Source organism: Pagrus major, chromosome 13, assembly GCF_040436345.1.
Source record: "Pagrus major chromosome 13, Pma_NU_1.0".
NCBI classification, from domain to species: domain Eukaryota; kingdom Metazoa; phylum Chordata; class Actinopteri; order Spariformes; family Sparidae; genus Pagrus; species Pagrus major.
The window spans coordinates 5,152,424-5,178,243 of record NC_133227.1 but is presented as its reverse complement, the minus strand read 5'-3'; the positions used below and the strand labels follow the sequence as shown (position 1 = coordinate 5,178,243).

The 25,820-nt window shown below is 40.6% G+C and overlaps 1 protein-coding gene across 2 annotated transcripts; it reads right to left on the bottom strand.

Moving 5' to 3' along the window:
• Window positions 1-1,982: 1,982 nt before the first annotated feature.
• On the bottom strand, window positions 1,983-24,662 carry LOC141007401 (ubiquitin-associated and SH3 domain-containing protein B-like). Of its 2 annotated transcripts, none has more exons than XM_073479762.1 (14): window positions 24,121-24,662; window positions 7,871-7,924; window positions 7,471-7,657; window positions 7,114-7,312; window positions 6,654-6,823; window positions 6,314-6,522; window positions 5,757-5,901; window positions 5,532-5,652; window positions 5,295-5,417; window positions 5,038-5,130; window positions 4,375-4,519; window positions 4,008-4,114; window positions 3,673-3,782; window positions 1,983-3,569 (listed from the first exon to the last, which is right to left on the bottom strand). In XM_073479762.1, the coding sequence occupies exons 1-14, from the start codon at window positions 24,246-24,248 to the stop codon at window positions 3,432-3,434; spliced, it is 1,929 nt and encodes a 642-aa protein (XP_073335863.1). In that variant the 5' UTR covers window positions 24,249-24,662; the 3' UTR covers window positions 1,983-3,431. The 2 variants fall into 2 exon arrangements, with proteins under 2 accessions (XP_073335863.1, XP_073335864.1); XM_073479763.1 differs by lacking the exon at window positions 24,121-24,662 and adding an exon at window positions 8,116-8,186 and having other exon boundaries at window positions 3,348-3,569.
• Between the last annotated feature and the right edge of the window lie 1,158 nt (window positions 24,663-25,820).

The window sequence follows — 25,820 nt, the reverse complement described above, 5'->3', positions numbered from 1 at the left end:
TCATTTATTTATTCTTTTTGTGATGATTGTTCTACTACAGTTACTGATATTGTGTATCAACCTCTTACATTGAGCGTACCGACTGTTGTTCCAGGACCCTGGTTATAATTTCTCACACATTCATAACAGACTATTGTATTTCAGAATATGTATTCATTTTTTATTCAGCAGCTCTTTGGGAATGTTCAGAAGATTAGAAAGCTCATTTACATGGATAAAAGCATGTGAATAGAATCACGTATTAGTCAAACTAAGTATCAGGAGCATTGTTGATTATCTTGTCATTGTTGATTATCTTGTTTTTTGCAAAGAGACCCAAGAACTTGAACTTAATCGGAGCATCATGTGGGACGATGTTTCCTGCAGGACTTCCAAATGTCCATTTAGATCTTCTGTAAACTGCTTAAGTGATATTTAGCATTTTTCTTCTTTTACTTTCTCATCAGGAATTGCACCACACAATTAAAAGCACGGGCACGGTGTGGTGATATCGATGTGGCTTACTCAATTTCATGCAGTGTTGTATAAAAGTACTCAAAAGTCATACTAGAGTAAAATATATAAAGATATCATGTTAAATATTATCTGGTAAAAGTAGTTAATGTCAACCACACAAATAGTACTTGAGTAAAAGTCTTTAAAACCTGATGTTAAATGTACACAACTAATAAATGTACTTAAGTATCAAAGGTACAAGTAAATATTTACATACTGTATACTATCCAATATTCAGACTTTCTCCAGGTATCAGTGAGTTTTATTTTTTTTATCCGATTGCTGATAAAACAAATACATTTAAAAATGTGCTGCTCTGGCTTTGTTGCAGCATGCAATCTGCAAGGTAGCTAGTAACTAAAGTTATCACAAAATGTAACGTTAGAAAGTAAAATGTATTATATTTGCCTCCAAAATGTAGTGAAGTGGAAGTATGCTGCAGTAAGTTGCAGAAAAAATAAATAAATAAAAAACCAAGTACCTCAAAATTATACTTAAGTACACTACATGAGTAAATGTACATAGTAACTTTCCATCACTGGCTTCGTGTATTCATCCTGTGCAGCATGTTAGCTAGAAATGCTCCTCTGTAGCCAGAATGCTAACAATGTTTGAACACCAGGTGCCTCCAATTTTCTAATATTTTAAAAGTATAGCTCTGCTGTCATTAGTGTTAACATTACCTGTAGTATAGACAGTTTGTTGTTAAGGCTTCAACTCCTAAAATTAACATTAAGTTTACATTTTAGCAGGCTACAAACAGTAGTGACGAACACGAAATGCCTCACCTGAGTTAGCAAGAGTGGGAACTCAAGCTAGCAAGATAACTAGCTAGTAGCCTGTTAGCTTAACGCTTCGTACAATATTCATAAACAATCTCTTTAGAAATATTTAAAGCTTATTAAAGAAGCTGTGGTTCTACCTGAGGGTCCAAACTGTCCAAAAAACTGTCCTCTTCTTGAACAGAGCAATTCCTCTTTGGGTGGCAGAGCTCCAGGATTAAAGACATTAAACCAACATTAACTTAACAGAGTTCTGAGATATGGAAGTCCATTACCGCCAGTAAAAGATAATAAATTAAGATAAAGGCTGAGCTTAAAGTAAAACAAAAAATATAATAATAAAAAAAAATCCAAATTATGTCATAAAAACTCATAACTATGAAGTCAAAAGTCTGAAATTATTAAATAAAAAGTCTAAATAATGAGATTTTAAAAAGTAAAGTTAAAATTGTATTTAATTTAAACAGTCAAAATGATTAGATTAGTCATAATTATGAGATTTTAAAAAAGTCAGACAGAGACAGACTTTTTGTCTCATAATTTCAAGTTTCCCATTATCCCATTATTATAACTATTTGAATTAATATTTAAATTCTCACCAATTTTTTTTTCTTTTACTGGTGGAAATGTGCCTCCATATATCTGAGATATTGAGAAAAAGGAGACTGAAAAAGGCTAAATTCTTAGAAAGAAAAAGCAAGAAAGTAAAATAGAAAATTATTACATTTAATTCATTAATTTGGAGAATACTGAGTCTCAGATTTAATAGATGTTTGTTTCAGAGCAGACATTTTTCTATGTCGTAGTACAGGTTTATTAAAAAACATTAATGACGGCTGCCCTGCATTTGACTGTGAGTCTATAGGGAGGTCCTGGTGTTGTACATGAAGCTCGCTTAAAATAATCGTTCGCTGGGACAAATAGTGGAACCAAGCCATTGTTAGGCTAACATTTTTTATTTCCACATGTACTTTTTCCTGCTGTGACGAGTCAAAATGTCTGCGGTCAACTTGGTGCTCAGTAAAGTAAAAACATAGAGTCAATAAAACATACTCGGTAGGTATGTTCCCTCACTGTAACACAGTGAACAGTACTGTAAATGGCAGCCAGACGTTTTGACAGAACACATGGCACAGGCTGATACTGTGTGTATAAGCCTTCATAACTCCACAACTTTGCTTTATTCATTTATGAGAGTATAGATTTTCTGTGTCATACAACAAATATCAAGGCAGTCAGCACTTAAATCATCTGATATAACAAAAAAAAGAAAGATGTTTGAAAAGCAGTGTGGTTATCAGGCCAACAGACAGGTGTCGGGCAGAACTTTTAGTGATTGCACAAAAAAAAAAAAAAGTCTGTATTTCATTATATATTCATTTTCTTGAGTCATACTGACTTGGTTGCTCCGGTTGTGGTAATCAAAACTGCATTACAGGAATGTTGAAGGACTCATGTGGGCACGTGAATGTTAACTTAGAAGAATCACTTACTGATATGACATTTACAGGAATAAAACAGGAATCATAAACTCGCCGCCTCAGCACCAGAAACGTTGGATCAGTTCTCCCATGCCTGATTGTCAACATTTCTTTTGTGCTATTTTTTTCGCAGGAGGGTCGTAGCTACAAGTTAAATAATAATAATAATTTCTGACACATGTAAAAATATTTCTGTGGTGAGTCTCTCTCATCTAATTCTTGTGGTCACAGTGTGTGAGAAGGCAGCAGAACACAAAGTCTTCACCGCCCCACCTGAGGAGGAGCCACAGACGAAGCTTAACGACACCTGCTCATGGCATGAAACCCGATTCATCGTCTACCATCAGGAAATATCCGGATTTCTCGTAGCACCTCCATATTCTGGGTAAAGAAGTGGAATGATGAGGGAGACGCTACAAAAAGCCACCCAATTTTGTAGCTCGTTTTAGCTGTGATCCCCACACAAACCTGTCCTTTCTCATTCCTGAGCAGTGCTTCTGAATACATTTGCTTCAATGAATGCACACATTTTTTTTGCATGATGTCTTTTACGGAAGCCAGACGTGTTTTGTTTAGTTTTTTTTTTGTTTTTAAGCCGTGTGGGTTAAAAATAAATACTTTTTTCAGCAGTTCAGGGCTGCCAAAAGATAGAGAGCCAAAAACAGCATGTCCTTCAGTCTTGCATTAGCATTTCCCTCCAGTTGAAACTGTGATTGGGTCCATGTGTCAGAGGCAGGATGGGTGGGTCGACCAGCTGCCACACCCCGGTCTCTCCCATTTCTTCGCAAGCGCAAAAACCCAAGTAAGGAATCTGCACAAAGAAGAGACAGATGTTGTATGTTAGGAAAGAGAGAAGATATGAGGAGGAGTGGATAGAAATGAATGGAGCGTTGTAGGTAAAGCAGCAAACTGACCTTTCGGACAACTTGGACAAAGTCCTTGGAGTTTTGTGGGGTGAGGCCTTGAATCTGGCGAGTGCAAGCCTCCAGGGAGGAAGCATGGGCCACGATCAGGACCGTGTTTCCTGTGTGAAAGAGGCAAAGAACAGAGAAGCACATTCCATGGATACCATTAGCTTTCTATACTGTTAAAGGACACTGCGTTGATGATAATAGGCAGCTTGAGACACTTACTTTTATACAGAGAATAATGAGAATAATTATAAATGTAATCATCTCCAAAAGAACGTTATAGCAAGTGATTGTTGCCAACATTTAGTACTTATTTTAAAAACATGTTCCCAGTTTACCCAGGTTCTTGCACTCTGTCAGGATCTCTCGTGTGACTTGGAAGCTCCTGCTGATGTAGGTGTCGTAGGACTCTGACACCGCCAACTTACTTATGGGAATATGAGGTCTAGGGACAGAACGAGTGATAGAGAAGGTTATATCACATTGCAGCAACACAGATAAAAGTGTAAGTTAAACTCCATGTGAAGCGGGTGAGGCACGTTTACATGACAACAGCTACAAACGGAAAAAGTTTTTCCTTTGCGTTTTTTTTCCTTTGTGTTTTAAAAAAGATGCCAAACGCAGCTGATGTGTAAACAAACAGCCAAAAGGGAACAAAAGTTAAACGTTTTATGCAAAAAACTGTTGTGTAAACAGTATGTGTACCTGTATGTTGTGTCCACACTCAGGTTAGCAGCGGCCAGCTCAGCTGGGGGGATCCAGATGGGTAAACATGTGCCTGAAACCCACTTGGTCCATTCAAACAATCCTGGCTCCACACGGATCTTCGTCTTCCCCTCCTGCTGGAGACCTGATGCAAAGTGAAACACGGAGAGAGACTGTCAGAGAGGAAGACGTCTCAGGTCACACTTTGTCACTTTGTCTTTGTTTTGCAGAAAATCTATAAATACATCTTCCCATGAAATGTAACACTTGGTGCAAGACAATACGACTAATTGTGTTGGTCTCATGTGTCCCAACTCAATAAAAATGATGACAAAGCAAATATTCCAAAGGAGTGTGTTCAAAGAGGGTAAGTTGGATGTGTAAATGATTGGGAAAAGGAGTGAGACCTCCCGTCAAACCTCTTTCTCTTTCTACCCGTTCGGTTTCCTAATGATGTCTCCAGACACCTCTGAGGTTTCGCTGGAGTTCATTAAAGTGTTACATAACGAGACAAATTCTGTTGAGATGTGAGCCAGACTGAAGGGTTCAGACCCAAAGCAAACACTGAAAATACGACATTTTCATGCAGCAGTAACTTTAAAAATGTCAGCTGAGGAACACGAATAGATGTTGCGGATGAGGGCAGTGAAGCTGATGTCCTACCCTGCAGAATTTGTTGAGCAGTCTGGACGCAGCGAAGAGAAGGAGAGCAGTAAATAAAGTCTATCGTCGCATGGCTTTCCAACAGGGCTTCACCTGAGATGGAACAAAACACAGCGGGATCCTACTGTCAGGCATCTTAAGCGTTACTTCATTTGGGAAACATCATCTCTACTGTATGTAACCATCCTTAAAAACTAAATCCTCGATACAGTATATGACATCTTTTATAGACTAATCTGCACATAAACTGTACTGACCTACAAGACGGGCCTGGGTGGAGCCAAACACAGTAATTGGACAATCTTTATCGTAGTCCCGGTGACCTCCGCTCCGAGCTGGCAAGCTCGACGGCATGTTGAGATTCGAGCGAATGTATCGGCCTGCACAAACATTAAAAAAGAAGCTTATAGAAGAATGAATACTTAAAAGAGTCTAACACAGTTGATGCGCCTACAGTATAAAAACGTGTCGTTAATCTATGCTGAGATGCTAACCTTTGGAGTCAAAGCACTGAGTGACCCAGTGCTTCCCGAAGACCACATCCATCCTCTCCCCGTGGCGACACACAAACAGTCTCATCTTGGACAGGGAGGACTGGCAGGTTGGCCTCGACACCTGAGGTATAGATTTGTTTTAAAACTGTGAGGCATCAGAGACAAAAACACAGCCATCATCAGTATTAACACACTCTTATTGGGATGCACTGCAGGACGCTGTACCTGCATAGGAGGGCAGAGGCCGGTGAGGCTGGGAGTATCCATCAGACTGTCAAGCAGACTGTCATTCAACTTTCCGTCAAATAATAACCCACCCACAGTGCTGCCGGCGATGGAGGGAGAGGCACAGTTGAGAATAGAGTGAGATCTGCGGATCAAACACAGAGAACATTGCACTTACACATATTATGATTTCAATAATATTTTAATCAACTGTGCAGCCGTAGTCAAGAAGTAGGCTTAGAAGATGAATCATTTTCATTTCTTTCACTTTAATCTCTCCAGTCAGCTAAGAAAAAATCCCCTCATTTCTGTGCATTTTGTGCTTAAACTTAAAAAAAAGCAAACTGAAAGGATTTGTGGATTTTCAGAGATAACACCCAGTGATGTCTTTGTGAAGTGTTTGCAAAAAGGGACAACCAGTGATAATCTGCTACTGCTTTCAGTGCTGTTATTGTGCTCTATGCGCACGCTGCATGCTAAGCATGGCTGCTTATGTGAAATTGAATTTTTTAAATGCAACAAATACTTGATGACAGACTAGTTCTACTACTTCTTACCCATGGACAACCCAGGTGTCGGACTCATCGGCACGGTTGACGTAGTTCTCGGGCAGCAGGCCCGACAGCCCCGTGCCCAACGAGGTCCCGTACACCCAGCCCTCACTGGCACTGCTCTGCTCCACCGGAGACATGAAGATAAAGTCTCCTGGCACCAGCTCAAGCTCGTCGTCATTCTGAGGCACATACGGGTACATGACTTGCAGCGTCTGCAGGGGGGCAGATGTTAGACAGCCATTAGACAGAGGTAGGTCTTGCATTTATATCTTATGATCTTAGCAATATTTGCTTCACTGGAAGTCTAAAAAAAACTATCTAATATCGAAGGAAGCAAATCTACCTCATGATTGGCAAAGCGAATGTCCCTGGAGAAGAGCACAGCTAGCCAGTCACAGCCCGAAGACACATCCACACTTTTGGCCAACTTCTCCAAAATGGGAAGGTGGCTGGCTTGGAAGTGGTACGCCAACGTGACATGAAGTTGTTTCTTATGGGGCTCGACATGAACATCTGGACAGAAGAAAAAGAAAGTGATAGGAATAAAACTGGAATGTTTGGTTTATGTGTGTGCTGCTGAAGTGGGGATTTCTGGCTCAGAGTATGAGAGAAAACTGCCCTTCATCCATAAAGTATGATTAAAGTAAATGCAGTTAGTCCACATATGAAGTCGAAATATCCAAATGAAAGCTTCCTAAACTGCATCATACCAGGAGCACCGACATTAGCCCTGTGCTCTGCATCTACGAGACAGCGCTCATGTATCCAGTGGTTTCCATCAAAGGGACAAGGAGGACTCGAACCTGCTTTAGCTGCTGCTTCAGTGGCAAAGTCGGCAGCGAAAACCTTCAGGACATCCGCCACCTGCTCCTCCACAAAGAGCCCTATGAAGGTTGAGGAGGTGTAGAGCTCCAGTGGGAGGGGCGAGGGTATACGAGCCTTCCACTTGGCCACGGTGGTCTGGAGAGCGTCACACAAGGCCTCCACCTTCCCGTCGGCACACTAGAGTACGGAGACAACGACACAGAAGATTTATAACTGCTATAAAATGACAGAAAGAGTTAATGATGATAAATATGTCCCGCTTTTGTGATATGAGTGCTCGTTAATTGTCTTCAAAGATATAACCTGGCTCCCTCCACATGAATATTGACACTGACCATGAAGAACTGGCAGAGGGTGATGTGGGGGAAGATGTTGTGAGCCTTATTCTTGCCACAGGAGAGGCGGGACTGCTGCCAAAAGGTCGAGAGCTGCTGAAGAAGCTGCCCGCTGGGTCGCATGTACAACACATACTCTCTGGGCAGAGGGTCATCCAGGAACGGGTCATCCACGTGGGAGAAGAGCCTGGAACGACAGACAAGAAGACCAAGGGAGGTGTGAGAAGACAGGGGGAGAGGACAGCTAATGTCCTGCAGAGGGCAGCACTGGTATAATTGCTCAGTGACACATCAATGCAGTGTGAGGAGTCAGGTCTGTATGTGTTATGTTTACCATTTGCAAGAATAGCACCTGTTTTATATTAAAAAATGTGGGAGTGAAAGTATGCGATGCTCTCACCAGTCACAGGCTGCCTGGACGTTTTTCCCTCCTGTTGAAACCAGAGCTTTCAAGCTGCAGAGAGGAAGAGAGAGGCAGATCAAAGCACAGTCACAAAAATCAATAGTTTCTCTTCCAGGCCGTGTTTATTAGGAGGAGATTGCTGAGCTTCCACATGACGATGAACAAAGATCAAACGTCCCCAGAGAGCTGTAAAAAAAACAACAAGCACACAATAACTCTGAACAGGAGTTCATTATTCATACCAGAGGTTCATGAAACCCAGCACCGACGCCGATTTTCAAACGTGTTCTCTGCTAAGAAATAATAAAAAACATTGTTCCCTCAACCAATAAAATGTGCTCATCCCACTCAGTGGATGCATATTTCTGTCTTCAGTTCAAGCTGGGTTTAATATGGAACTGAACCCGAACACAATTCTGTTACAAGAGATTCAGTCAATGATTAAATAATGACCTCAGCTCGCAGTCTCAGTTATCAATTAATTTCCTCAGCAGGCAGACGTCACAACGTTAGGACCCCTTAAATATGATAGTGACACAGAGAAAAACAGACTTCAAAAGGAAAAGGAAGGCAGTGTCTATGTTTTATCTGTGTCATTTCATAAACTATCATTTCTTTTCTGAAACAAGAGAGAGCTGATTGCATGATTACTCTTGAGTGCTCCGAATCTAATTAGTGTCTTTTTATAAAGCCTCTGGTATTGCGGGACGCCTCTGAAGGGATTCACTCATCCGGGCAGCTTTTCCTCAGACTGACACAAAAGATCTAGATGTGACTGTACTGCTGAAGGTTCACAGTACAACTCTCTCTCTCTCAATCGACGCATCAACGACCAATTTATTCAACACAGTTACAGCCTTGTCTGCAAAGATGTGGCACACATTAGCACAAATGGTCAACTTGGTATTTCTCAATTAGGGTATGCGCATTAAAGGAACTGCTCATGCAAAAATGTAAAAAAACATTTCTGGAGCTTCACAACAAAACAACGTTGCACCGACTGAAAAGTAGATGGGGACTTGTCTTAAAAACATTACAAAACAATTTGAAAAAAAAAACATAAAATGCCTCCACACAACTCGTCTGGCGTAATCCAAGTCTCCTGAAGCAGTGGGATAATAAACTGATTCAAAAAAGACATCATGTACACTCTTGATGCACAGACGAGCTTGTGCACCCTCTTCAGAATGGGTGTGCTGTGAGGCTAACAGTTTTAGCTTACCAGCTATAGTGAAGATTTCAGCTTAATAAAGGGTGTAAATAACGTCTTTTCATTCCAGTTTGGGGACTCAGGGCTTCTGGAGACTTGGATTACTCCGATGAGCTGTATGAAACCATTTTATATTCTTGTCCGGTTGTTTATTTAACATTTTAAAACGAGTCCCCATCTACTTCAGTTGAAAAATTTATAAAAAATGTACATCCCAATATATCCTTGAAATAACTAGTGAGCGATGTTTGTGAGCCCTAAGCCAATGAGAATTTATCACCCATCAACTACATTAGATAAGCCGAAAACAAACCCTCCATAAGACGCCCTGTCCCTGAAGGCAGCACTGCTTGTCACTGCTCTGAATGGCCGTTCTCACGAGCAGCGAACAACAAACTACAACTGATTTTAGAGCAGGAAGTGTTGCTTTCTGCACCAACATAGAGCCGCTGTTTGATGTGGCAGACATGTGGAGCGTCTCTGTGTGCGACCACGCTGACGGTGTTCATCGTGCCACTCTAGCGTTCAAATTCAATGAGCTATTTTTACATTTGTCCCACTGAGAGGGTCCTAGATACAGCAGAGGCCCCGAACCCTGGGGCAGTGCGTCCTGACCGAGCACAGCGAGCGGGATGGGAACGCCAAAGCTACAGCATTGTGACAGATGGCTCGCACCGACCTACTATACAGAAATATATGGAGGGTGAAGCTGAATCAAATTAAAGATACAGAGACAGAGACGCATAAATAAAACTTTCCTCAACTGGTCTACAACTGGTTGAAGACAATAAAACATTGCTAACTGATCCAGTTTTATTCCAACAGTATAAATCACAACTGCAGACAGAGAGTCATCTGCTGGCTGCAGCCGTCTTATTCAGAGATTCCACCTGGTGCTGTGTGGAGGAGGAGGAGAAGAAGAAGAAGAAGGGGATTTTCTCTCATGACGGGATTACAAGCAGATGTGGCCGAGACGTCACAAAGTGCGATTCAGGCCAGAACACTGGATTGCTTCCTTCTTATCTCTGCTGTATTTTATAAGAGTGAACCCTTGTGACAGGAAATAATAGAAAAGGTCTACTTGAATTTAATCTGCTTTTTTAGGCTGCTGAGATGAGTAGAAACCCTGCTCCGGGGATAAGTCAGTATAGAGTATCAAGCAGGAGATACGGCATGGTGTTGCTTGCCATGTCCAACATCAATTACAGCAATGTCTCGAACAAAACACACTTTAAAAAGAACATGTAAGAGTTATCAAAACATAAAAACTGAATCATGATTGTTCCTTATTCCTTAATATCGACCATCTGCCAATTGTAGTCTGAGCCAATCTTTTTTTCTATTAGATGTTTGTACATTTTTTCCCAACAAAGCACAGCTGCGCAGAACATGTATAGAAAGCAGAAAACATTCATGAAAATTCAAATACTATTATTGATGTAAAGTTAAACGAACAGCCGATCTTATGACAAGTTTGGTCAGTGGCACGTGTGCACAGGCACATTGTCTTATAATCTGTCTATGTGTCATCTGCCATCTCCCGAGAATTCACCAATCAGACGTGTCGGACCCGTTGTAGAGACGGAGAGCCAACCTGGCACTTGCTTTGTTGCTTTAATCCACAGAAGGTCATTATAATAATAATAATCTTTAGCAAAAACCACAGGCAATCAGCACACACCTTAGTACACACACACTGAGTTATTAGTGGATTGTAGTTTTGTAAATTGTTATAATAATTTGTTGTAATAAACCATAATCACCAGTGGTCATTTAAGATGTTATGAAGCGAATTGACCAAAACAACAAGTTTTTTCAAACTTGTAATGTTACAACAGTGTCAGACTTTGAGAAGAACCCTTTTAAATCTCGACAACTTTTTAGTTTTTTATTTATTCATTTCTCAATTTAATTTCAATATCATTTGACTGTCTTTGTATTTCTGGCAGTCACGTTCTCAGCTGAGTAGTAATGAACTACCTCTGTTTGAACTTTTGGATGCCGTGAATGAAGGCCATTCAAAAAAACATAAACATATCCTTCTCGTTAACCAAGTCGAGACAGCAGGAAGACATCTGGCCTGGCTCAGACTGTTGCGAACGAGCAGGAAGTCGTACTTCACCACCTGACGCCTAAAGGTGAGATGTATAGCTTTGATTTCAGCGACCATGTGTGCTGTGTTGCTTGCACAATGTCGACAGTGAAGGTGCAATGATCCGACAATCGTTGTATAATAATGGTCACATTGCATGTGTTTCAGTCTTCACTATCTGAAACCTTCAACTCTATTTTGTCAACAATTTCTTTGTGTTACATTTTCTCTTCCCAGTTTGGTGGTTTCCAGGTTTAAAGGCTATTCACATTCCTGACTTATATAAGGTATCCCTGCCCACTTTATCCAATCAGGACCGAGAACTCCATAAAGAGGCGGGCTTGTCTGCTCGTGAACTCTGTCTGGTGATACCGCTGCACGTTCATACGGTGATGCAGAGAGGAGGGATGGGATTGCTAACTGCAAAACGGACAGGAAGTTGGCGCTTACAGCAGCTTTCACCTATTTATAGTTTGGTGGGTTGAATGCCAAATAATTTACAAAAACAAAGTTTTGGCCATTTCTGCAAAACAGTTACATAAATGACTGATAGAATAGTTTTCTGGTAAACAATTACTCGACCAATCATTACAGCTGATCTACAACGTTAGCTAGCTTTTGGTTCAATACCAATATTGTAGTTGCTTCTTTTTGGATTGTAGATGAGTAGAATATAGAATGAATAGATGATTCGTTTTGTCAAAATCTGTCTTTTCCATTACCCTTGTTGTCCAAATCTATTGTATTGCACATTTTACAGGCTTCAATACAGTTGTAGTCACAAAATATAAGCTCTCAAACTATTTTTTTTCTGCATGCGACATAAAATGACTGATGATTCTGAGAATGTAAATATTCAAAATAGCAGATTTAGCCAGACTTGTAATTCCAGGCTTCTTGGAGGCCCTCCCACTTTTCCATGTGTATCTTTTTCATACTGAACGTATACAATAACATGTTTTGATGATATAGTACGAGCTCTGTTTAGTTTCCATCTCTCCAGGAAAAAGAAAGCGTGCCAGCTGTAAATGATTTGGTCCGCACCTCCAGCACCACAGTCCTATGTATAGCATCTGCTGTCTGACACTGTTTGATTTGCTGGACTGAATATTCATGCTTCAAATTTGTTTCCTATCCGTTCCACTATAGTTGAAACAGTCGCGGGCAAACTGTCCTCAATAACTACATTTAACCCGAAGGCCTCTCCTTTGCTCTAAGCAAGAACCGAGCGAGTTATTTATAAACTGCATTTCCTGTTCACAGCTTGAGGAAGATAAAAAAGATTAGAGAGTGCGAGGGAGCGATCTCACTATGGATTTGGTGTGGCTGCAAACTGACAGTACTGCTTATATAGATGACAGTGACCATTATCAGATGAGGGCTTTAACTTCATTTGCAGATGTACCAGCGCTGCAGGCCATATTGGAAGCAGCCGTGCAATTATTTTCACCCACATATGGCGAGTGTTTTCATTTCCTGTTTCCATATTTAACCCTACTACAGTTTGAATGCTCTGGCAGCCTGTTGCAAGTTTAAACAGCGGCATTTTTTTGTTTTTCGTTTACGTAAACATTCTTTGCGCTCTTTATTACAGGTGACCTTTTCGCTAAACTTGGACATCTTCCAGGCTGCTAGAGAAAGTTATCACTGTATCAGGCAATCTGCAGACTTTTCTAAGTATCTCATTAGTGTGATCGCTCCCATGTCATTGCTGCATAGAAGCCAAAATGAAAGAGGAAATCATAAATTAAAACCAGAAGTATGGCGCATCTAAAATAAAGTAAACAGAACCAACACACACACAAATGTGTTCACACACTTACACTTGCAGCTACATACTCCCAAGGGCCCCTCCCTGACTCAGCTCTATGGGCGAAACAACATTTCCTGTTTACAGGCCGACGGCGAGCACTCATCACTAACCACTTATCGCTATAACAGCGTTGAGAGCACTGCTGCTGCCCAACACCAGGCTGCACCCTAAGGGGAGCACCGTCAGCAGAGGAAATGTGCTTCCCTGCGTCCAGTCTGGCCAACTCTGCTCAGGCCTTGTGAGCCCACGCTGAACCCAACATCGGACGTTGCGGCCTCAGCGTCAACCTTTTCACTCGCCGACTGCCCGGTCAGAGCGCATAATATAAAGATCCAGCTTTTGGCTGACTTATAATGACACTTGTTCAGGGTCAGACAAAGACCAGGGAAAAGGGTAAAATATTATATACACAAAGCTAATGGCTTTCATGTAAGCAAAGCAAAAACAGACCAATATCTTAATATTTGTAATATTTGTTTGAGCCCAGTAGTCATTACTACATGGATACACTAGAACGTCTTCCATTTTAATCTTCACACCTGCAAAGTTTCGTGACTGCACGTTTCTCAGTCGTGACGTTATTGTGGTTAGAAAATCTGTATACAGACAAACAGTCACGCTTATAAACACCTGGCAAAGGATGCAAATCAGCTTCTGCGGTATTTCTCGCTACAACAGATCCTTTTCGCAGAAGACCTTTTGATTGTCAAAGCAGAAAACCACATATAGCTACTGATGGCACGTTCAATTAAGTGTCCCGCAAGCCGTGTCAGTGAGTGAGCGTGCTCAAAACCAGAGCTTTAAAACTAGCTCACCTAAATGGGATGCAGCCATCATTAACGTCATAATGTTTCCTACTTTGCCAAGTAAAAATGTCACACACACAAACACACACACACACACACACACACACACACACACACACACACACACAGAGAGAGAGAGAGACAATAAGACTGACAGCACTGGTGTGTCAGTATGCTAGCTAGCAAGAATCTGGAGCTGATTAGCTTGAATTAGCATTGGACTGGAAGCAGCTCGCCTGGCTCACACTGAAGCTCAAAATCCACCTGCCACCACTTCTAAACCTTACTTATTAGCGTGATTAGTATTTTTTGTTTGACCCATAAACACTTTATGACAAGTTCTGATTTTTGTAGGGAGTTAGCTCTCACTATTTTTTGGCTAGCAGCAGCGTAAGTACTTATTGATGGAGTCTGAACTATTTGTAGCACGTATGTTGTTTCTGCTTGGTTACTGATCATGAATAAACAAGGCACAGCTTGTTACCATAAAGTGCTGCAGGGATTACGTATTTTTGTAGGTTAACCCTGAAGTTGGCATGGCCCTGATTCCCTCGACAAAAAGCCTACGGGACTTTTGAATTGGATTTTGGAATATGGCTGAAAATAAGCTCCGTGACAAACACAAGTTTGTGATACTTACGCATTTTGTTACACGAGGTAATCTTCACAGACAAAAAACACTTTTGTGATTTTCGAAGCGTAAATTAAATTGCTAGAGGTGAAAAGCTAATGTTAGGCTATAAACAGACTACACTGCGTTCACTTAGTGTGAGCAAGCGCCATTTTTAAGACACGTGAGCGCATAATCATCAAATTATGGGACATTTAATGATGTATTTTATGTCGTAGAACAACACGTGTGAATATCTTAAGCCTGTGGTAACCACAGACCTTATTTCAGGAATTTAACTGATAACCCATTCAAAAAAACCATTGACTTTAACAAGGGAACTGAAAGTGCTAAAATGCTTACTGACTTCCAGGTTGGAGGACTCCTCACTACAGCACTCTATTAGTGGTGTTCGCAGGTATATTGTTTAACTTTGGAAAGAGCTAGGTTAACTGTTTCCCCATCTGCGTGCTAAACTAAGCTAACGGCTGCTAGTGGTAGTTTCATATTTTGTGTACAGACATGAGTGATTGATATTTTAATCCAAGTCTCAGCAAGAAAGTGAAGAAGTGCTTCTCGGCCACAACATTTTGTTTAGGGTCAGCAAAGTTATTAACAAAGTCAGCTCTTGGTGTAAAGCTCTTTTCTGTCGAGCTGACAGGGCAACATCACAGTCTCTAATGTCTCTAACAAAGCCATCTGTGTACAGCCAGTGTCTGGAACCGCTTCTCCGCTTCTCACTTCATTATTTCCGTAGAAAAGAGCCGAGATGTCCACGAGGGCAGACAGAGCATGTCAGAGACTGACACCATTCGATGAACTGTGCGGGCCTTTGTGTGGCTAAAGGATGTTAATAATATTCTTCGCTGGGTTATTGTGTCCATCAATCTTACCAGTTTGAACAAATGATTATGAAGCCTTCTGTCAAACCTCACATGAAGCGTGTTATTTCAGCATGAGCGGTATTTTTAGCGCTGCCTGACGTCAGTGAAACAAGTCAAAGTGCAGAAAGCAAATGTTTCACTAAGAAGCAACGGTGCCAGAATTATGATGCATCACACAGCATTCCCCAAAGTCCCAGGATGTGTCATACAAAGCTAACAGCAAAGGACTGAGAGTTGTAGCCGTCGTTGGGAGGCAAGTTGATGTCTTAAAAAAGTCTTAAAAAATCTCCTTTTAAAGACAGATTGGCTGAGAAATAATCTATGAAGACTCAGTGAAGATTTTTAAGCATTTATTCTGTCCACTCAGTAATTGTGACAGAGGTTTGCAACCCTAAGGCCTTCTTTTATTGAGTAAAAAAAAAAGTACACTAAACTATCTGTAACTGAAATGCGAATCCAGCCACCCTCAAACCACCGTCTCAACAGAGCGCTCAGTAAAGGTCACAAGCCACTTCCGGAAATGGGCGACTTCCTCTTGGCTGTCTTGAATACAAGCTCAGAGTTTGTTCTTGTAAGTTGCACATGCAGTTACCAAAGTGTCACATGTATGCATAAGATGTGTTGTAATCAATATGTCGAGCCTTGAAAAACTACAAAGTGTTCTTGTGGTGCTGTTTTGCATGTCAGACAACAGTGAGGTTATAGATTTTGTTGTTCTGGTTAAGGCAGGAGTTATGAAACTGATGTAGGTAGACGAGCAGGCTCACTGACTTCCTGTTAAACACACAAAAGGCTTCACAGAGTGACTGGGTGAGAACAAATGTGAATTTACCGTACATAATCTTATCCCAGCTACAGCTCATCGACCACACTGGCTTTTAGGTCTGCCTTCAAGAAACGCAATGGAACAGACAATTCATCTGCATGAAATAAGCACTGTATGAAAGCGTCCTTAAGAGTTGATTTAGCACTGAAGGATACAAAACAGAGCTGTCCTTCACATTGTGTTATTGTTTTATAAACCGGGGCTCACTAACAAACATGAAATGTTATTATTCTAATACTTACAATCTTTACAGTAAATACATGTGTGATGTGTCATCAGGTAAAGTCAGTCCCGTGAGGACTCTTCGTAGAATCAGTCTTGTGCTGAAACAATTTCTCGATTAATCAATTATAGAATCAACCGAAGACTGAAATCTGTCAGGTATTTGTTTGTCCAGCTTCTCAGATGTGATGGTTTGCTGCTTTTCTCAGTTTTATGCCAATGTAAACTGAAGATACTTGTATTTTGGAAAGTTGGCTGGACAAAACCAGTAACTTGAAGGTGTCACCTCGAGCTTTTGGACATTCTGAAGAGCATTTATCACAATTTTATGACATTCTATCAATGATTCCGTTAATTGCAAAATAATCTACAGATTAAAGATGTAATATGTAAGAATTCACCTTTAAATGTTTAAAACGACAAGACCTTTGTTTGTTAAGTTGTGTTCTTACATTATCCCAAATGTTTCCAACAATGTTCAAACCCAGAGAAATACATAATAAGTTTACTCGAGGTGCATTTCACCTTCGAGATAGAGAAGTCGGCGAATGAGACGAAACTTAATGGGATTAAAGCTTTATAACAGTCCCACATCTGTGAACATTTGTGCCTGAGTCACGTCAGACTGATTTTCATCCATAGTGGAGCTCGTTTACTGGTGTTTTCACAAGCAACGACGCGAGTTTGACCGCTAGATCATTTGTGACAGGGTTTATTCACCCCAAACAGCCAGGTTATTTTACTGCACATTAGCCGTTAGATAGCGAGCAACAGGACACATTCAGGGTGAGTGTTGTCTGTGTGTTTAAATTTAGGTCAGCTCCTACCAAATTCAGCACTCGCCAGAGACTCAGGTTTTCTCTCTTATTTTCCTCTCTCCTCTATGTACACTAATGTTGTTCGTGTAAAATAAACCCCCTGACAGTTGAGGTCACCTCCGTGGACTGTTGCTGCAGTCAGGTTGATAAATTGGAGTGAAGATAAATCCACTTTTTAATCCCAACAACTAAAAAGTAATTTCTCAGCTCTCCTCCCGTCAGTAAACTGCTCTGGATTAGACCAGAATCCGAAGTGACTCTGGGTGTTTATTCCTCCGCTTTATTCATTCCCCAATATAATAAGATTAAGGGAATAAGAAACATAACAATTGGCCAGTGTCTCAGGTATAGATGGGAATTTATATAAATCCAAAACCATCCACAATTTCAGACTTTCAGCGGTAATATTAGCGGTGCCTGTGTCTCTTCTAATCGATCAAGCAATCCTGGACAAATTAGCATTAGCAACTTCAGGGCTATATTGTTTCAAATTTGAAGTACTACTGGACCATTCAGAAAGGGGCCATATTCTTGTTGCAAAAATGAAATGTTCAAGTTGTATGAATAATGTGAGGTTTGCTTGAAAATAATGGCGTACCATGTGTGCTTCAGGCTGCAAATCGAGCACAGACTCTCTGACCCCAGTCTGCTCGTTGAATCTTCCACACACCAGTGTCATAGTGAGAACATCTGTGATTGGTCTAAAACAACACACGACACTGCTGTATTGCCTCAAGGAAAACTTCTCTTCGGGTTCAATGCCTCCGTCATCTTGTTCGTACCAGAAAGAGTGAAAAGGCTTCAAAATCGGCATGTCTCGGTCTCTGCCGTCTTTGTTCTGTTTCATTTTGGTCATTAACTTCCTCTTTCCCTTTGTTCACAGTTGCCACACTGTTGGTCAGGGTTACTAAACAAAACAAAGTTGCAGTAGGTGATTATAACCAAATCTGTGTCTGTATCCCGCATCCTATTCAAATGTGCTCCTATTTCCGCCATATTTATTTACATGGCTGCTCGGAGGCAGGTTTGTGCCTCATGCATGGCTGACAAAGAAGCCACAGACAGGCTTCTTTCTAATCTGGTGGTAGAAAGTTTCTCATGCTTCTTGAAATCACCATCTCATTTGCATAAAATCAGGTGGCTAATTTCAGCCCTCCACTTCATCGGCGCTAAAAATCACTATTCTGCCAGTAATTCAGCTTACTGTGTTCAGTCAACCAGCACAGGGTGATCTGTGTTGTCTCCAGTTTTAAAAAGGTATGCGACTCCGTGCCCAGTTATTTTGACCACAAGCACGACATTTAAAACTGCACACGCACCACCCTGTATGTGTCTTTATAAAGCACGGACCAAGCTTCACATCTCGACACAATCTCTTTCAGTGGTACCAACTATAACACAGGTGGTTCCTCTATACATGCACCATGACCCATATATTCACACACTATGTTCTGCATACAGCAGACAGATAAACCAATACTGTTTTGCAGGTCAGGGAGGACTTCAAATTTAGATAATCAAGATAAATGAGAAATGACAAAGCAGGGACTTTAAGTTGAATACATTGGTATGACTGCACAAGCACATAAAGGACAGAGTGGGAAAAATTTGAGAAAGTAAACTACGGCAGAAAATTAATATTTAACCTTGTTCACAATGACACAAGGAAGTGCCTTTGGAGCAAGTGCCATTTAGGAGACACCAGAGAGCATTTTGTTTACACACTGAAGCAAATATAGATTACTAATCATTAAACAGGAGCAAGTTTCTACAAGCAAAGATAGCACAACACAACAGTGCACAGCTAACCCCAGAAGTCTCAGGGGACATTTTTGTATTTCATAACTATAATTATTATAATTATTATAATTATAAAAAGGTTAAGCTTAAGGACACAGAGGTCATGCTTCGGTATGTTTTCTTGGAGTTGGGTTTTAGCAACCTTCAGATTTTATGTTCTACAATAAAAAATACAAAAAATGTACACAGTTTTTTTTAATGTTGTTCCAAGAATGTTGGGCCACTCTGTAAAACATAATTAAAAACAGAAATGCAAATCCTGTAAAACTATATTCAATTGAATACAGACCAAAGACAAGATATTCTATGTTGGAACTGATAAACTTTGTTTGTTTTTCACTACATAACACTCACTATGAACAACAACTCCTGACCACGGTGAGTCTTTTGTGCAGTTCCAGCATCCTACAGCTAAGACCATAATCAACAGTAGGAGTGACTTGAACTTGAGTGACAAAACGTGCAAACTGTCTGTCACGTTCTCAGTCACATCGGTTTTCAAATCTGCTTCCAACCATCAGACAGAAGCAAGACCAGTGTCCATCCAGCTCCTCTCTCATTACACTGGTCAGTTCCTGAATGACTCAGCACAAAATCCACTCAATTAAAACAGAGGGGCTGTTTCTGTGTGTGTGTGTGTGTGTGTGTGTGTGTGTGTGTGTGTGTGTGTGTGTGTGTGTGTGTGTGTGTGTGTGTGTGTGTGTGTGTGTGTACATGATTCATGCTCCCAACTGGCTCAAAAAAAAGCCCTCAAACACAATGAAGCCCTTGTTCCCTAAAGCTATGACTGATAACTGATTTTCCTATTATTCCTTCTTCCTCTCCCACCAAAGTCTACGGAAATTCACATCAAATCAAAATGTGGACATCATAAGTTTATTTTGATATTTTACTGTAATGTGTCTGAGCTGAAGAGAAGATCGAGAAAATCCGTACAGGTGGAGATCGTAGGCCAAAAACAAAATGTCAAGTGTTCTTGAGTGCTGGGTGTTTTTTACTTTCTCAACCAAAATATGTCTGTAGAAAGAATTGAAATCATGCACTGATTGTCTGGCCAGAGTCGTACTCTTCTTCGCTTATTCAATGGTCGCTCACTTTCTGATTTAAATCAACATTTTGCAAATTTCAAGGTATCTTATGTTTATTCCATTAATTGATTTTCCATTAAGTTGGGGGCAGCTCAACAAGCTGTAAACACAACACTGACACATACTGTTACAAAATCATGGCGACTGTATCAGCAAACACTTGCCTTTTTACACTTTAATCAGGTAGGGGGCAAAATTAGCATTCATGAGGAGTTGTGTTCCACCTGGCTAAGTCCAATATTCACTCTCCTTTAAGCTCAGTTTTTGGTCTCTACCGCCCACTGAGCCTCTTCAAGCTTGCTTTTTTTGCTAAAAACAGCTGCCTGTTGCTGGGAACAGTGTTGATAAAAGCAGTGTATGGGCTTAGTCACACCAGGATTTAAAGCCACCAGCATTAGCAAATTCATATAGCTTGGAGTACTTTATGGTGGGGCCAGCTAACACGTTAGCCATTAGCGTGCTAGCTACAGCAGTTCAGCAACTAGGTCTGAGAATGATCGACACATTTCAGGACCCAACCAATTCAGGTGGACAAGGGAAAGTCACTTTGGCGTGACTTCCTGTTATGTGAGAAACAATAAAAGTCAAAGCTGTGAGTCGTGAAACCGAAACAATGACTTGAAAGTAGATGAAACACTCTGACCAGGGGAGAACCACAGTCTGCAGATCATTTTCCATAGATAGAGATAAAGAAAAATCATTTGTGAAGCTTGAAGGTGCAACATAACATAAGAACATAACATAAGAATTGGACAACTCTCAAGTTCATACTCCAAACAAATAGGGGGCAGCAGATCATCAGAGTAACCACAAACTGGCTAACTGTAGCTGCTGTTCGCTAGTTAGCTCAGTTAGTTATGCAGCTAGTGGTGCGGACTAGGAGCTCTGAGTGGTATTACAAAAAATCGACCGGCCAGGGCAAGCTGGTTAGCATGCTAACTTCAGTAGATATCTCTACAACACAATAATTAGATTAGAGATTAGCCTACTATGTGTAACTTTAGGTCATTTTGGAATGTTTTAAACTACAATTCTTGCATATTGCACATATAAAGCATGTAACAGCTTATATTCCTCAAAGTTAAGTACTCTTCTTAACCAGTATTCTAGTATTAGTATTCTAATTCTTCTTTTTGGTATCGAGAGCAAAACTCATTGAACAAATACCCAGCCCTACCCATACTCTGTCAATTACCTGCTGAATACCCACAGATGTAAATGTAGAACACACAGAAATCTTCAGGACAGAGGTGACAAATCTCAATTTCCCCAATTTATTCTGGCCATGTCAGCCAACATGCTAACGTTTCAGCCTAGTGGCCCTCATCAGAGCATTGTAATAACCACTGTGCCATAAGCTCCAGAGAGAAGAGTCACTGTGCAAAAACATATATGCAGCCTCACCTGTGTTGATTTCAGTCCGTTTACATGTACATATATTTTGTATTACGTAACCATCTGTATTTTCGATCATTGCTACTGAGTCTCCACTATCAGACCAGACAAGCTTGAAGGTAATGACGCTAAATTATTCTGCTTCATTATAAATTTATAGCCTCAATCAAATCAAAGTGTATGAGTCTGTCTGTCATCAATTATAGATGTGAGTCTGCAAATATAACCAACCCCAGTCACTCATTTTGTCTGCAGTGGTTCATTAGGCAGGAGGAGAAAGAGCTGCAGTCTGGAACGATGAAAGCCTGGATGACCTTAGCCAGTTTTGCAGAGGATAAAAAGGCTTAATTTTGGAGATACTGTATCTGTCTAGTAAAAAGAAGAAAGACTGTTAAACACTTTTGGGCTGAGCAAAATAGATAACTGCCAACAGTTATTTCTAAATGTTTGTCTCTTGTTTAACATGTGGAGACATTTTCATATCCTGCAATCCAAATACTGAATAAAGTAACAGATCTAGGGATTAATCGTGGCCCTCCGAGATTACTGCCACTGCTCACAAAGACTCAAAGTGAACTGTGGCAGATTTTCTTTTGTTACACTGAACACAATTTAAGGCACGCTTGCACATACAGAAAGGCTTTTGTGTGAGATGAGGTTGTTCAAATCATCAGGCTCGATACAGAATGTGGGAGTCAGTGAGCCCACGAACAATGAAAGGGGACATTATGATTGTAGATTATATGATCAGGTAGAGTTCATACAGTGAGAGGAGGGCGAGATATATAAACTGAGCCGTGCCTATACTTTTTTGCCTTTTCATTAACAATGCAGCACCTCAATAATTTAATATTTTTCATAATTTCTCAGGCTTTAATAGGAAATGTTCAATAATTATGAACTGTTAAACTGGGACGTTTGAGCCCTCAAACTCTATTAACAAGCAGACTACACATCGTCATTTTTTTATGTTATTACATAATCCATAGACGACGTTCACAAACTAGGACTGCTTGTTTCCTGGCAACTTCTTCTCTCAAGGATGAATGAAAAGCAGGAGCATGCAGGAATGCCTGCGGGATCAGGTTTTCATTGAAAACCGGGGAGAGTAGGCGAGTGAAATGTATGATTCAGAAAACGCTGAGCATCTCTTGTAGTTGTCATCTTTAGTGGGAAATATGTCCAAAAAACATTTGGACAGGTCCACACACACACACACACACACCTATACAAGTGATGCTGCCGTACAATGACACTACTTGACCATATTAATTAAGTGTTAAGTACTTGTGCTTTATTGGAGTATTTTCAGAGGAGAAATTTTGTACTTTTACTTATGAACTACAGTTATTTTCTGTTTTTGCCTACACGATTATCATGGACAAATAAATTCACAATAATGTTATTATCACAACATTTACCTGTTTACTGTGTGTTTTGTCTCTTTTGTGGCAAATACACTCAAAATACGAAGGTGGAGGAGAGAGTCTGTAACCATAACTGTACAAACACATGCTCAAAGAGAATTTACACCTAATGAATAGTAAAACAATACGTAACCAGATGACCTGACAAAGATCCACAAAGGCAAATATCTGCATTGGCTTATTCACACAATAATATCATGTGTGTATAATGAAAACTATATTATTATTTCATTTTTTAATATCATGGTTATCATCAATACCGGTATATTGCAACACCCCTAGTCGTTACCAAACAAACATGTTTTCTTACATCTGGATAACAAGATTTGGCGGTCAGGGCATCTCTGAAGCACGACAGTACTTCATTATAATGCTATGTTGTCACACAGTTGACCTTTATCAAAACAAATTACAGCTTCATGCCATTTGGATATTGCATTTAACCATACTGTAATCCCGTTTATATTTGAATTAATCTATGTAAAATAGAAACAGATAGATTAAACTTCACTATCTACAATGTTAAAATGCTGCTTACGTGTTAATGCAACAGTGATAATAATACAATGTAAATTAGAATATGGAACGGGCCACTATGCCTGCATGTAAGTACACAACTTAGTTTAGCTGGTAATACATACTTTGACTTTAGTAAAATTCTGAATGGAGAACCTGTGCGTGTAATTAAGAGTATTTACATTGTAGCAGGTAAGGTAAGTCTACAAACTACAACCTGATGTCAGTGTTTATCCAGTGCATTTTCGATCATATATCGCTGCATTGGAGCCAAAGAAGCACATTTATTAAATTAGTTGACTTTATGGGCAATCTGGCAGAGAAATCACTGATCCCGATAATCGGAAAACGCTGAATACCAGCCCCGATAATCGATCAGGGCCGATAATCGGTCTACCCCTGATATCTAACATCTTTATTAAGGTTTAAAAACTAGACACCGAACTCCATATGATGGCACAGTCCTAATGCATAACCTCATAACCTGCAATATGGCTGTGGAAACTAGAGTTCAAAGGGGGTCATCATCAGATATGAGCAGACAGGCTATGTGGCATTAACAACATCCTGCAGAGATGCTTCAGATGAGCTGTTGAGGTTGACGCTAAAACACACAGACAGATACTGAGACAGATAAGGAGGACAGGAAACTTTAGCTGTAGAGTGAACGTGAGGGATGCTGTTGGGAGTTGAGCCCAGTTATGGTGGTGTGTGTTGGGACAGGGGAGCTGTGTACTCACGCCCTGGTCTTGGGGAAGCCCATAGACAGCAGCACGTCCAGAGTGGACCCATGTTTGACGGTGCTCGGCCGGGTCTGGCGCTGCCTCCGCGGGGTCACTTTGGCGTACAGTTCCTCTTGAGCTGCCATAACTCACTGCTCCATCGGTGTGTCAGGTCCTCGGCTCCTCTGCTATATATGTTTTCATATATTTCAATACAACAATAATAATTTTTTTAAAAAGAGGGACGGACGCGCTGGACTAAGACTAAGACAGGGCTAGTTGTGTGAAGCGGAAGCACGTAGAAAAAACACCAAACCCTGCGAGGAAACGAGCATTTCTCTGGGTTGGACAGACGCTGTGAGCTGGATCAAGCTGCCTCCTGACGGCTCACACATGAAGTCAAAACCATCAGCAGGGGGGTCAGCCATGGGAAGTCACTCCTGCTCTCTCAGCCGTGCCCCCGATACACAGTCCCCCGACCGAGGTGGACATGTCTGGTTCCTGCTCGCCCCTCGCATCCGGTCCGCTCGCTGAATGACACAAATCAAACGCGACTGTTATGAGCTTCCTCTTCATGCGATGTCTTATTTATGAATGGGTCCTGAGTGAGCGGAGGTTCAGTCTGTGGAAAGGTTGCAGCCACCAACTGAGCAGCCCCGTCAGTTAAAGGGACAGTGCATCGTTTGTGAGGCGAAACAGGAAATCTGTGCTTAATACGCGTTTAACTGGAAGTGACACACACTCCTCTCGGTTAGACGTGCTCTTGTTACCCCCGTGAACTAAAATGAATCCCATTAGTTGAGGCAGTGTGGTGGAAAGTGTCGAGGTAGGGCTGGATGGTGGAAAAAGTTGCTCACACTTCCTGTCTGCCAGAGTGGGTGTCGACAGTCGACGCATGCGCAGTGCGCAGCGAGGAGAGCAGCACGCCATCAGCAGTTGCCATAGCAACTTTCGGGCGGCAAACTTTGTAAACACATCCCTAAATATAGTTTTACGGGAACTCCTTCATTTTGTAGTTTTTCTATATACGCCTACATTTAAGTGTATGCATTTTATTTTGAAAATTATTGTTGTGGTTTCAATCATAGAAATGCAGAATTTGGCTTTGTTGACCAGAAAAGGGTCTAATCTTTGTATTTACAGTTTCATGTGACCTAATGTTAAAAAGGAAAACAAAGCTTTATAGCAATTTAATAAAAGGCAGTCATTGGTAATGAAGCAAGCACCATCACATTGTGCTCAAGATAAGAAGTCAAGCAGAATGTATAATGCTGTACAGACACATATTTATCTGTATGGTGATGCCTATTTACTTCTACAATTAAGTGTATATTATTTTAAAACTTTTCCAAGGATTGGCACAACCCAGATTTATTATCCTTTAGCGATTTTTAGAACTGACTTTGCACATCCAACAATACTTTTCTTCTACATCTGAATGTACAAAAAAGGCCGTTCAAACCACAGTGAGCTTAAAATCTTTATTTACATTTTTTATTATTTTATCTCGTTTATTACAACCTTTAATCTATCTGGTGAGTTTGTAATTGTAGACACAAGTTATACAGACAAGATTTCATAAACCTGGTATTCTTTGTTTCAATTCAGTTGTCAAAAACAACCCTTTACTGATCGTGTTGTGATCATATAAATTATTGGGGATATTGGACTCTTATGTGATCTCTCATTTAGCATCTCTCTCAAGTATCAACAGTTGA